Below are 14,596 nucleotides of genomic sequence, written 5' to 3' on the forward strand. Positions count from 1 at the left end.
TATTATTAAGATTGCAGTCAAGCACTCAAATGTCAGGAAATTACATAATTAAGGTTGCCTACACAACCTTAATTAGGACCTCTTGTGTATATGCACTATGAATCTTGCTTTAATTACATGATGAAATACTATATTTTGAACAGGACCTGCCTTATTCAGTGCACAGAATGGACCTACTCTGGGGATGAATCAGGGTTGTGTAGCCAAATTACGGTTGCATGGGCAATCTTAGTTTAACCATTTCCTAACATTTGAGTACTCGACTTTGCAAACTTAAACTATGTTAAAAAAACATTATAGGGTGTGTATAATTTTTTAGGTTTTGAGGTCAAACTGAAAAGACAGAAATTCCAGCATGTGACATCATACCGTGACCCTTGTGAGTCATCAGCAGGGTTGGAGCCTTTAGATCTCTACTGCTGAGAACTCTACCAATGAGGGTAATGGTGCAATCAATACCACCAGTAAGTTGTCATTCTCTGTGTGGACCAGCACGAGAGAGGGATGGGACACTTTGCTAGTGGGTTTCACAGATATCTGTTGACAGCAGAGGAACAGTGAGATTAGGGAATCTTGCGTTCCATTCTAGAGTTTATAAACTTTCTTTACTGTGTTTTAACAAGGAACTTGAAGGAGGAAAGAGTGAAGGCAAGAAGTTCCAGGCACATGGTTGCATGCAAAAAATTAAAAAGCAGGAATGAAAGGAACTGGAACCCACAAAAGGAGCAGGATTAGTCATGCAGATTGGGACAGCAAATAGGCCCAACAGAGCTGCAGAAAGACAGGACGTCGGCTGCATAGGACTTTGAAATTCTGAGCAACCATTTACCAATTTTACCTTGAGTATTAATATTATTGTCATACATAATTGTTTAAAAGATTTCATTTTAATATAAATTATTCCCTTGCTTTAACCATAAGCTTCTTGGAGCATCCTTACTGACATTCCGTCACCTATCAATATTAATATCACGTATTTTATATTTTTCCCTAATTTGTGTTTACATTTAGTCTCATTTAATACAAAAAAATGCAGAAAATGCCCTTTTATCATCTACAGAACTAGTTTGGTTATTGGAGTTTCATTTATCACATACATCTGTCTGTCTGTCTGTCCTTGAACCAGATATGGTTTTCACATTACTATTAATAACATGAAAAAGAAATGGAATATTGATTTATAAGATAACTAGCAAAAACAAACTTCATATAAATGCCATCTTTACAGATGCTTGCTGTCAATATTACTATCAAAGCACTACCTACTCTGTGGATGATACCAGCTGAATGGAGATGTTTGATACCACACAACATCTGGTAGAGAAGGTAGGACATTCTTTCATGATCCAACTCCATATGAATAACCTGGCACAAATTAGCATCCATCAGTTCCATAACCAAATACCTACGGTATAAGGAATAAAAAAAAATTTGTTTTCATCTCAGGTATTTTATAACTAAAATCAGAACATATTTTTAAATAGGACCCCATGCAAGTCACTGAAAAATGAGTGTTGAAATGTTAGTAAAAGGCAAAAATATTGAACGTCACAATTTAATTTGTTTAAAACAATGATCTAAAAAACAGTAAAAGTTTGAATAAAAATGAACATATACTCTCACAAGAGAGTGGAAATCCATTAAAACCATCAATTCTACCAAACAAAATTTAAGAGCAGGACTGGTAGTTGATGTTGTGTCTCTTAATGTAACCTAGGTACAGATGACATTTACACAGAAGTTACAGATAGGATGAAGAAAGATTTCCTTTCACTGTGTACTGACTTAACATCAACAAAATTAGGGAAAGCATTTTGTGAAATAAAGAGCAATGATTAATTTCCAAATTAATGTGCAACCCCTTTTTTATGCCATTCATCAAATAAATCCATTCCAAAGCTGCAACACCACACACATTAGCACCTAGATATCACAGTGACTGGAGCCTCATGAATACTTTGACAGATCTCTTACCACCACATACAAGATCTAGGTTAAGAAATATATTCAGCTTGTAATTAAGGATGGAGGTATCATGATTCTGATGGGCTTGATCTCAGTAAAGAATGTCAGGTTATCCACATTGAGTTATTGTCTTGAATTTACTTATTTGACTGTCATTCTATCTAAAGGAAAACAGCTGTGATAATTACAGATCCATGTGTAGTCAGTAAAGGTGGCAGAGGGCTGATGAAAAGGTAAGTATTCCTTTTACTTTTCCCATTAGTTTCTATTACTACACACATACCACAACAACTTTAGTTATAGATTTTCTCAAGGAGCTCACTGTAACATTTAAAGATTCATTACAGGCCAGAGACTCTATCTTCAGTATCATATTTTTTCACAGCCAGAAAGTTGTAAGAAAGCACAGAATATGCCTCTAAATTCAGGACAATGTTTATCAATAAAAATTTAAGAACTACAGTACTTACACATCTTGAAATTCTTCCAGTGACTTCTGTGGTGTGAATACATTTAACAAACTAATTATCTATAAATAAAAATAAAACATGAAGAAACCTTAAATATATGAATTTTTACACACTATAAATGTAGAGCAAGACAATGTTGCTATTAAAACAAATACAAAAACTCAAGTTTCCCTCTCTCTTTATACTGCTGATTTACTTTGCCACTCAACTTTGACAGTGAAACTAGACTGGTTTGTTACCAATGTATTTCACACGTACAAGTACAATACTGCAGGATCTGTGTTGAAGTATCACCAGAGATCTTGTACATTTTTTAAAAGGTCACATTTAAGTTACATGAAGCCACTTCTCCTCCCACCCACATATGAAATAAAATCTAAAATGTTGTGCCTAGAATAATAGCTTGGTGATGTATTTTATCACTCAAAAATTCTGAGAGAAAAAGTGGTGTGCAAGTATTTTCTATCCTTAGAAAAACAGCTTCCAAAGAGTACACATACAAGAGATGCCCCATCAACCTGTTTGCTCTGTGGATATATCTACATAGTAAAGAAAAACCCACAGCTGGCCTGTGCCAGCTGACTTGGACTTGCGGGGTTTGGGGTGCAGATATGTTTCATTACTGTGTAGTCCCTGCAAGAATCCCAAAGCTTGGGCTGCAACCTAAACTCGGAAGTCTACACTGCAATTAAACAGCCCTGCAGCAGGAGCTCCATGAGCCTAAGTCAGCTGGCATGGACCAACCACATGTGTCTAGTTGCTGTGTAGACATGCCTTATGTTTCTGGAAATAGTTCTCAAAATCCTTTAAAAGTTCATAACAATATGGTCCTGGTATTCATATCCTGGTATTCTTGTAATTAGGATACTTAGTACTTGCACCAGTATGATGCTTTACGTTTTCAAAGCATTGTCAAGTTTGATTTACACAAGTAAAAAGTGACATATCTTCCATATTATTCAGATAAGCTAGCAGCAGCATAGTACCATCTCACTAGTGCTAATAGGCAAGTACTGTCAAACTATGATTTTGTCTCAGAGCTTACCCTTGAGCACAGGTTGTTTTTTTGTTTAGGTTTGTTTTTTCTGTTTGTTTTTTTGAACAGACAGATAGAAGATGGAGGCCAGTAAAAGCCTTCTTGCTTAGACCACGGGAACGGAAAAGATAGCCCTGGTGCTAGTATAACTTACTGGGATAAACTGCATTGTAGCAACCCAGTTTTACACTGGTGCAGTACCTACACTGGGGGGTTCTACTAATGCAGCTGCATCGATTCAAAAACCTCATTCCCCTCCTCAACTCAAAGGAAACAAAGCACCCACTCCCACCCATAAACCCAAATATAGATTGGGTCTAACTAAAAAATGTTCTTGTTTAATATTAGACACATTCATATATGTTACCAAAGTTCCAGCACTTCATTGTTTTACATTTCAAACACTTCAAAAGTCAAAACTTTCGTAATAGTCTTTGCTATCTACAATAAATTGCCAATTCTGACCCACACTTAACCAGTTTTGACCTTTCCATAATTAAGGCTTACTTTTATGCACTCTTGTTCACTATACGTAGGAGCACTATTTGAAAATAAATTAAATTCTTAAGAAAAATACACTTACGTTTTTGTGATTGACACATTTTAAAAGAACAAGCTCCCTGTAAGCTCTTTTTGCATGTGTTTGGTTCTGAAAAGGCCGACTCAGCTTCTTTACCGCAACATTTATCCCAAGGACCGTATCAAATGCAGCACTGAAATTTTGAAAGAAACATCATAAGCGCAAATCTTTTGGGGGAACAAGAAGAAATCAAGGTTTGAAACCATGCATATCCACAAGCCTGGTCATATTCATGTCTTCTCAGCTCTGTTCACACACAAACAAAACAGAACCTGCACATCCTTTACCAGTGATGACTGAAGTATAAAACAGAAGCCCTCTGCATTTTTACTGAAAATTTCAATAGTACCTTTGCCAAGATAGGGGGCACAAATACCTGTGTTTGGGGGAAAATCCAACTTTAAGTTGTATTAACCTTACTTGAAATAAAAAGTTTATCTGATGCTTAATTTAGGCTAAATGAGTTTTTCACACAATGGTGCTGGCACTACTTTTAGGGTAGATGCACTTCTTTTCCAAATATTAACTATACACTACTCAAGTCTTCACTTTAAATCCAAATACCTTAGTGCATCACTTCCCCGGGTAACACACAGGGCTCTGGACACTGAGAACCTTATAGGTATGCAGTTTAAGACATTTTTTAAGCTTGCAAAATATGACAAATAAATTAATTAATGTTACTAATTGAGTCCTTCAGTATTCTCTAGTTTTATGAATCATTGGGAGAAAGGCACTCCAACCCACAGACTGAATAACAGGAATCACAGATTTTAGGAAGAAAGGTTTCCAGTTAAAAGAGAGGCAACTAGATTTGCTTTTATCTCAAGAGCTTTACTTTTTCTTAGTGACTTTCTGTCTCCATTTATATGAACAAGTTTTGCAGGGGAGTTTCAAATTTGTTTTCAATAGCCACAAGTATCTAATTCTGAGCATATATAATCCAAGCTCTATTTTGGCTGATCAGTTAGTGTCAATGGATGTTCTGCTCTGCCACATATTTTTCAAATATTTTTAAAGCTATTTGTGAGGAGCTTCTCTTTACTTATTCCTCTTTAGGGTACACATAGCAGTAGACTGAAGAACACCATAAATACACCTCTACCTCAATATAACACTGTCCTCAGGAGCCAGAAAAACTTACATCAGGGCAGAGGTGCATCACTGTGCTCCTGCACAATAGTCTTCCCTTTGGTAGCTTCAATATTGAAATACAATAGTACATACTCTGTCAACATTAAATCACTGCTTCTCCTACAGGGAAAGCAATACTGTTCAAGAGTAGAGGTGACATGAATATGTGCCCAGATTCTAATTAACACACATTTCTAACCTAAAATTAGAGTCTATTAGCAGTTACCTATTTTACAGAACTGCTTTGTTTAAAGAAGTCACCATTATCAGGTAATTTTCAATTGTTCACAGAGCCAAAGCCTGAATATGTAAAACAGAATACATAAGGGGAGGAAGACAACTGAACAGATGTTTTTTAAAATAGTATTTTTCGCCCAGCCAGCATGAATAAGTGGACACTTTTCAATATTCACCTAATCAAGATAACACTGCATTAGCATGTAGAAAGTGCTACACATACTAACTCTGTGAATCAGTACAAAATATCAAATTCTCTTAGCAAACAAGAAGGAGTCCGGTGGCACCTTAAAGACTAACAGATTTATTTGGGCATAAGCTTTCATGGGTAAAAAACCAACTTCTTCAGATGCATAGAGTGAAAATTACAGATATAGGCTGTGGATACACACTAACAAGTGGATACACATATTTCTGTGGATACAGACTAACATGGCTACCCCTCTGATACTTAAGAAACAAGTGTGCTTGGAGGAAACTGTGGTTGATGATTCTCAAATTACTCTAGGGGGAATTCTGCACCGCTGTGCAATGCAGAATTTGCACAGAATTAACGATCTGCACAGAATTTCCTTTTTCACTGCAGAACTGGTGCTGCAGAGCTGCTGGTCACTGCTAGGGGCCACTGGACCCAGCAGAGCACAGCTTCCCAGCTTGCAAACAGAAGAAACTGCCGAGGGCAGAGGGGGAACTGGAGAGTTCCAGACAGCTGTGGTTCCCGGCACACCTGCAAAAAGAAGGTCGTGTGCAGGAAACTCCATACAAGTCCAGGACCCAACAACAGACTGTTTCTCCCTCTGGATTCCTGGACTCTGAGGGGGAGGGGACGCAGGTGTCTGGTCTGGGGGCCGCACCACAGCTGGGCTCCATGGGGGCAAGGGGTATGGATGGGGCAGACAAACAGGAACTGGGTTATTGTAGGGGTTTCTTTAACTCTCTACTCCGGGGGGGAAATTTTGTTGTCTGTATTGTTACAGATATAGCTGCTGACAGATATTTTTAAATAATCATGCCAGTTTCAATTATTTTGGTAGTTTATAGTGTGTTATTTTGACAAAATATACAGAATTTTGCAGATTTTTAATTTGGCACCGAATTCCCCCAGGAGTATCAAGTTCAGTCACAAGTAGATATACTACCCCAACAGCAATGCATACATGAATGGTTTTAAGGGGAATAAAGTCCCTCATTTTTATTCCAGAAGTCAGAGATTAGATGACAAATCTGAAACTCTCTCGGTAGGGATACAAGCAAGTCAGTAGCCACAACTTTCACCCATTCCATGTTCGCTGATCTACAGGAAGGGCCGTGACAACATATTTCAAATTAAGTTGTGTATGCTGTACATACAGCCTAAGGAAAGAAACCTGGTCGGCTGCTACAAACAGAAATAAATGAATTAAAGGTTTTATGATTCTTTAACCAGTGTGAAAGCAACTTTGAAACTGCAGTATGGTAACGGAAACCAAGAACTCTAATACTTCATAGTATTACAAAATGACACTTCAAAAAAAAAGCCAAAAGGCCTACATCATAATCAAGTACTCATTTTCAAATGCTTTATAATTCATTATTTGTTTACGATGAGAAGCATCATATAACATTTCAGACCGCTGAGCAAGTATTTTTACTTCCCTATCATTCTAAATTCAAACACCTAGTTTTAGAAGGATTCACTGGAAGGAAAAAAGACAGACATCTAGATGAAAACTGCTACAGGTACAACATTTTATAGAAGTTGGTTTATTTTGCCAAAATCTCCTTAATTTTCCTTATCATCTGGGCTAATAATGGAAAGTCTATTTAATAAGTTTCTTTCCACCTGAACAAGATACTCTTCCAACATCCTATATCATACAGTGATTCTCTTACAGATGTTTGAGATTAAAAACATCCACCTGTGTGAATTCTTCACAATTCGAATTCAGATGAAAGATCATTTAGGGCATTCACCACTAGCAATAGTGGTTTTCTATAGCATTCTGATTGAACAGTAAACCATAATGCAGATTAAGAATGCACTTACAGTACCAGGTGAAAGATAATACATCACTAATAATTTTATGATCAGAGCTGCATCAGGAAATACAATAATTTTAGGAAGTGACATTTGGCAGATTGAGCAAAATGTACCCTGACTTTTATTAATTTACATCCCTGTACACAAAAAATTCAAAATACCAGTTTCTGCCCTTATATAAAATACATACACATCTGAAAGATCCAAGGATTTAACTTCCTCCCTGCCTCTACTCTTACCTATCTCTCTCTCTGTCTAGGCATTTATACAATGCTCATTGCTGTGGTAACCAAGTTATTTCTTTTTTAGTATATCTATTTGAACTACAGTGGGCTATAATTAATTTGTACACTGCCAATTTCACCACTTTGACTCTTTTTTCTCCTTTCCAAAAAAGATTACAAGCAGCAACACAAACCCTTAGGTCAAGTGCTATTTGTTATTGTGTTGCTCTGATTATTATTGGGCAAGAATAGATCTTGTCAACTATTTGTCCTTTACAAACACAGGCTTTTCATCTTCATCATTAATTAGGCACTGTGCCTTTGCTATCAACTAGTCTGTGAAGGGTACTGGAATGAAAAAACTATATACAGTAAGTTATTGCATTACATGCCTTGCGACCACTCTCAGTAAAGTATCTCTTCAGGAATATATTACTTGGCTCCCATAGTCACTTTAATTTTAGGAAACTATATGTTTACATCTTACGATATCTATGCCATCTCTTTTTGTAATACTGTTTAAAAACATTCAATATGCCATTTTGAAATGTTTCCTCTAGTATAGACATTGGCACGGCAGAAATGAAAAAAGCAGGATCCCCAAGATCATGGCTTAGCTGCTTGAAGGGGCCTGATACAGGAGTATTTTTGGAATACGGAAGAAGCTAAGCAGGGAAAATGAGGGAGTCCATGGGGGAGGGAGGAGCTTGAAGAGAGGAGAGAGCTAGCAAATAAATCAGTCTATAGGAAACAGGGTGGATAAAAAACAAATTAAAATAAAAAAAATCAGATTTTTTATTTAAATTAGAGTTTTTTTTAATCAAAAAATATCTAAAGATAGTTTTAATTAAGATACATTATAGCTCATATCCCATCATGGAATAGGGATTATACATTCTAATTCTATAGTATGAGACAACTTATTCATGTAATGTTTAAGAAAAGTTTTGTAAATAAGTTCCAATAGTTCATGGATTAAGGACCCAATCTTATGGGGTTCCAGGGGTTTCTGTATAGAAAGATCAACCTAAATAAGCTATCTACCCAATGGGACTCAGTGCTCAATCTAGAAGATACCATCAGAGATGCTTAGTTTTGCAGTTCTCAAACTGTGGATTTGTGTCTCCAGAGGGAACATGCTTGTTAACAGCAAAAATGTTTTTAAATAAATAATATACAGACATGAGAAATAACAGACCTCAACCCTACTGTCCCTCTGCAAATTTGTGTACACAGGGTCAATCCCTTACCTCTTTCTAAAAGTGCAAAGTTTCAAAAAGTTCAATGAATAGAAGATTGTTGGGGGTGGAATAGATATAGACAAGGAGAAATCTGGAGATAAATTTGAGAAGGGCGGGACACACAGTAGAAACAAAAGTGAAACTGTTTGAGCAGCATATTCCAGAAGTTTTGAGGTCTTTCTGAGTGTAGCCTTCATTGATTTGAGATCTACCATACCATTCTCTCACTAGAAGGGAAAACCTATAATAGCAGCAGGCCATAAAAGAGACCCAGTTTGGGAATATTTTAATGAAGTTCCTCTACCTGTGGGTAAGATAGCCCTTCGTGCAAAATGCAAACAGTGTAACAAAGAAATGCAAGGCCTGGTTGCATGAATGAAACAACATCATGAGAAGTGTTCCTTCTCATGAGGAAGCTGCGTTGAAGATGATGAAAGAAACGTCTGAACATGCAGGATCTTCAGGTTGGTAAACTTTTTTATTTCATACTTTTGTCTTAAGGACTGCCCATCTTCCTTCTGGACTATTCTTGAATTCTCATGTTTGAGCAAAAAATATAGTTGTTACTCTATGGTATTATTTTTTATCACAGTGGCATCTAAAATGATAAATAGCTGAAATGGGCAGATCTTCCTTTTACAATTTCACCTTTAAAGTAGTACTGAGTGTCAGTGAATGCAATGAGTAATACTAAATGAACAGTATGAAAATAATAATTAAATAACTGCATTGACTTATTTTGTTAGGAGAATCCATCCTCAACATACAGGATTCTGAAGACTATCCACCTTCAAGATCACCATCATTTTCTATAGTTTCAGAGTTATCTGCCAATGATAGTGTTTCAGTCATATCATGTATGTCACACAGCCACAGTCTTATCACACTTCATCATCCAGAAACCACCATAGATAAGTTTGTGATAAGAACCAGCAGATTACAAAAAGAGGTACACCTCTACCCTGATATAATGCAACCCAATATAACACAAATTCAGATATAATGCAGTAAAGCAGTGCTCCGGCGGGGCAGGACTGCGCACTCTGGTGGATCAAAGCAAGTCCGTTATAACGTGGTTTCACCTATAATGCAGTAAGATCTTTTGGCTCCCAAGGACAGCGTTATATCAAGGTAGAGGTGTAACTGATGAAAAAACTGCCCAGTTTGTTTACGCAACAAACTCTCCTTTTCATATGACTGAGAACCCACACTTCATTAACATGGCTCAGTCATTAAGACCATGATAACAGTCCATCCAACAGAGCAGACATTGCAGGCAAGTTGCTGGATAAAGTATATGAAAGAGAAATTGAGCAGTATGCAAAAAGTATAGAGGGTGAAATTGTTAACCCGAGTCTTGATGGGTGGAGCAATGTCCACAATGATCCTGTTGCTATTTGCTTGTGTGACAACAGAAAAAAGGAGTGTCTTCCTTACAGAAACAATAGCTACATCAGGAAATGTGCGCACAGCAGAATACTTACAAGAGGTAGGAGTAAAAGCTATAACAAACTGTGAAAAAAAAAAATTCAAATGTTTAATATGCAGTTTGGTCACAGACAATGTATCCAAGATGAGAAGAAATTTAGGAGAGAGAGAAGAGAATCTCAAGCTAATAACATACGGTCGCAGTGCTCACTTGATGCACCTCCTAGCCAAAGACTTCAGTGTTCCAGAAATAAAGGCTAATGTTGCTGAAATTGCAAAATACTTCCATAACAACCACTTTGCAGAAGCTGCTCTAAAAAAAGTGGGAGGAACCAAGCTGACTCTCCCACAAGACATGCGATGAAACTCAGTAATGAACTGTTTTGAGCACTATATAAAGAACTGGCCTAATCTGACGACTGTTCGTGAACAAAATTGTGAAAAAAAACAGATGGTACTGTCATAGCCAAAGTTCTTAACATCGGGCTTACGAGAAATGTTGAACACATGCCGAGTACCCTGAAGCCTATTTCTGTAGCCTTGAACAAAATAGCTGTTTTATTGCTGATGCTGTTGAAATTTGGAAGGAACTGAGTGACAGCATAAAGAGAGAAATATAAAATGACAGAGTTAAATTACAAGCATTAAAAAAACAAGCACTATTTCCAGCTGATTTTCTTGCAAATATTCTCAATACTCAGCACGCAGGGTCAAACCTTAACTGCTGAAGAAGAGGAGCTGGCTATGTCATGGACATCCAGCAATCATCCTTCCATAATGCCAACTATAATAAACTTCAGAGTTAAGAAATATATCTTTGCTGATGATGTTTTAAAGACAGTCACACCAGTGAACTGGTAGAAGTCACTTAAGCACTTGGATTCAGAGAGACTGCAAGTGATAATCCCACTTTTAACAGCAGTAGCTTCTTCTGCTGGTGTAGAAAGAATATTTTCTTCCTTTGGACTAATTCATTCCAAATTGAGAAATTGTTTGGGACCTGAAAAAGCAGGAAAGCTTGTTGTTCTTTTCCAGATTATGAACAAACAGGAAAATGAAGGTGAAGATTAGTTCGGTCTTTTCCAGAAAAAAAATTACATGAAAAACCCAATTCAAAGGAAAATGGGAGAAGGTGAAGATCTGACTGGAGTTTACCTACAGAAAGGCCAATATATTTAAGTTTTTGCAATGTTGACCTACGGGCCTGATCTGATATGTCCAGGATACCAACTTACCATTGGGCTTGGAGTTTCGTGTCATAAAAAAACAATAGTTTCAGATCAATGCCTACGAGATTCAATGGAATGTAAATGAGCATATGCTTACAACAATAGGTACAATCGCTGATTCATTAAATAACACTGCGTATAGTGGATTCTACAACAGAGAATTATATAAAATGCAATAATGCTTTGTTTCTGTTTAAAAATAATTGTATGATTTGGCTGTTGCACACGAAAAGAAATCATGCAGAATATATCAGATTGCTTGATTTATTATAATAAAAAAATTTAAAATTGTCTGTCTGGTGATCGTTTTCATCCATACATAAAGGCAGGGAAAGAAAATCCTTCAAATATTTACTAATTACTCTGGTTTTTTTTGTGGAAATTGGGGAAAAAAAAGAATTAAGTTTTTCACCCTCCCAATGGACTTCATAATCCCTCTGCTGCAATTAGCCTTTGATAAATGAAAATAACCCAAAGTATTATTCGAGTTCCCTGATATAGCAGCGTAAACACTTATTCTGAAAAGTTTTCAAAATAAATCACCTTATAATGATAATATATAGTGTGTACCTTCTAAAATATGAAAACCTACATCCGTCTCTGAGAGTTGTGAAGAATATGTATTAAGGTGTTAAAACAACCCAACAAGAATGCACTTTTTATGTAGGAAATCCCATGCATTTAATTGAGTCTTCTACGGTCCAGACTAGTGATATATAAATCATGATTTAAATTTCAAATTTGATTTAAATCACGACAGCCCCACAGGCCACGGCCGATAGGAAAAGCCCATTTGGAGAGGGAAAGGGATTAGAGGAGAGGAAAGGGAAGAATATTTGGGGCGGGGGGGGGGAGGAGTATGTTGAAAGAGGTGTTTAAAACTTTGGTAGATTTAGTCTTACCATGAAAGCTCAAATTCTTAGTTTGTGACTATTAATGTAAAGAAACAGAATCTTGGAGGGAAACCCTGAGTTTTCTACTTTGTCTACAATATAAAGGGGTGATATGGGATTAGTCCCCTTAAACAGGAAGGGAGGAGAGTTAAAACACTCTCTGAAGGAACCAAGCTCTTTGAGCTCCTTCCAAAAATCTTTATTTTGTATTTGAGGTTAAAAAAAGACTCCCTCTACCAGCAAACCCCAACATCAGATATTAGAACAAATGTGTTACTTCTTGTCCCATATTAATATCAACCTAAAGGAAAAGTGGAACAGTATTAACATTGGTTCTTAGTAAAACCTGGGCAACTCTCATTGCTCCTTTTCTCATATTGTTAAGGAAATAACTAACTCTAAATCTCCTGTAGTTAAAATGATGAACTGAATAATGGGGATCCCCCCCACCAATGATTCAGAGCTCAACTGGATTTTGACAGACTAATAGAAGTCTTTTTGAAATTAACCTTATGATTAACCAAAAAGCCCTTTTTTAAAAAGCCAAAAAACCCTACTTCCTGGAAGCTACAACTTTCCAGCTAGCAAACCGGAAGTACAACAGTTAGGGGAGCATATCATTCTTTGTATTGAAGCACTGGATTATTAATGCTGATTTTTGGCAAGTTTCCATACACATTTTACAAGATGCAGTTTTAGCTGCTGCTTCTTTAATTTGCAGACAGTTTTCAGAAGAAAATGAGAAATGGTGTACCTCTGATTTGTATTCCTACCCTTCCTCTTCAATCCAGAATTTTCAGACCAAACACTCCTCCCACCCTACAGCCTAACTTCAGCACTGGACTTCACCTTGAGGGAGCAATCTGGTTTGTAGCAGCAGGGAAGTGGGACAGAAATGCACCATACTTATTAAAAAAAAGGGTGGTTACTTCCATCTTAAATTCCTCATGCCATCTGTTACTAATATAAAGAAATTAAAGTTAACAAAAAGATACATTAATCTGGAAAAAAAAATAAAAGTCATACTGAAGTTTACCTAATCACTCTTTTAGAGACAGACCATTATGTCAATGTGGGCAGCCACAAACTATGACACATTGTTGAGGACTGCTAAATGACTCAATTTCCTGGAGGTCTTCACGCCTTAAACATCATTAATAAGAACCTGGCTTGGCTTGGCTCTGCTCGACAGGATTGCATACACCAAATAAATAAACAAACGTAATTACTAATACTTAACATGCAGCGACTACACATGCCTCACTCAAACACACAAATTTCAAGGAAGAATGAAAGTTTCCATTTTTATTTATTTATTTATTTTTACTTCTTGCCTAATAGCATGACAATGGCATTTCAGACACATCCACAACAGCTGAAAATGGGAGAGATTAAATAAATTTGTTTTACATATATATATATATATATATATATATATAAAAATATATATATATATAAAGGTAGAAAAATATTTTTTAAAAAATGTGTATTTTAAAGTGTAACAGCCCCAGGGTCTGTTATTCCAACTCAATACCAGGGTATTCTTGGTGATGCCTTTCTGCCCCCTTGACCGCTGGTATCCTTTTACAGTTACCTACACATTCCTGCTAGTACCAAATAAAGTTTTGCCCAATAAAATATGGGCCTGACAGGTAATCTGGGTAGAGCTGATAGCTGCAGTCTAAAAAACATTTGAAAAGTTTTACCTTTAAGCTGGCCCAGTGCTGTGGTGCCATACAAGAGACTAAGGTTCAGGATCAGACTAACGATTCGCACATCCTGGGGCAGTGGAGGCTGGACACATAGCTGAGGTGACACACCAAGGAAGAGACGGCCAGCCCAACCCCTCACACAGCATCCCTTTCTGGTTAATCCATGGAGTGACAATGACATTGATTTGCCTCATCCTGCCAGTTAATGGCAAGGCACTGCATTGATGGCTCCTAGAAATGGATAGGAGTGATTGGGAATAAAAGGGGGGGGGAAAAGGGGGCCAGGATGAAGAAACGAGTAAAACCCAGAATCTCTCACCATCTCATTGTCATACCTTACACTGTAATATCATAACTACATAGGGAATGTAAGAACTAGAAATAAAAATAAAATGGTTAATGAGAAGGAAATTTGCTACCCATTTTA

The 14,596-nt window shown here is 36.8% G+C and overlaps 1 protein-coding gene across 8 annotated transcripts in view; it reads right to left on the bottom strand.

Moving 5' to 3' along the window:
• The window catches only part of MAPK9 (mitogen-activated protein kinase 9), a 75,916-nt gene that overhangs the window by 47,633 nt on the left and 13,687 nt on the right, over positions 1-14,596 (bottom strand). For 7 of the 8 annotated variants that reach the window (XR_012656314.1, XR_012656313.1, XR_012656312.1 and 4 more), the window contains exons 3-5: positions 4,055-4,184; positions 2,436-2,494; positions 1,267-1,405 (exon numbers count right to left, since the gene is read on the bottom strand). Coding sequence is in view for 3 of the 8 variants with exons in the window: in XM_032802356.2 (XP_032658247.1) it covers positions 1,267-1,405; positions 2,436-2,494; positions 4,055-4,184 (328 nt within the window). In the remaining 5 variants the exon portion in view is untranslated. Of the gene's footprint in view, positions 1-1,266; positions 1,406-2,435; positions 2,495-4,054; positions 4,185-14,163; positions 14,325-14,596 lie in introns of those variants that run through there. The other variant, XR_012656315.1, reaches the window with a different exon arrangement.

Source organism: Chelonoidis abingdonii, chromosome 7 (assembly GCF_003597395.2).
Source record: "Chelonoidis abingdonii isolate Lonesome George chromosome 7, CheloAbing_2.0, whole genome shotgun sequence".
Classification (NCBI taxonomy): domain Eukaryota; kingdom Metazoa; phylum Chordata; order Testudines; family Testudinidae; genus Chelonoidis; species Chelonoidis abingdonii.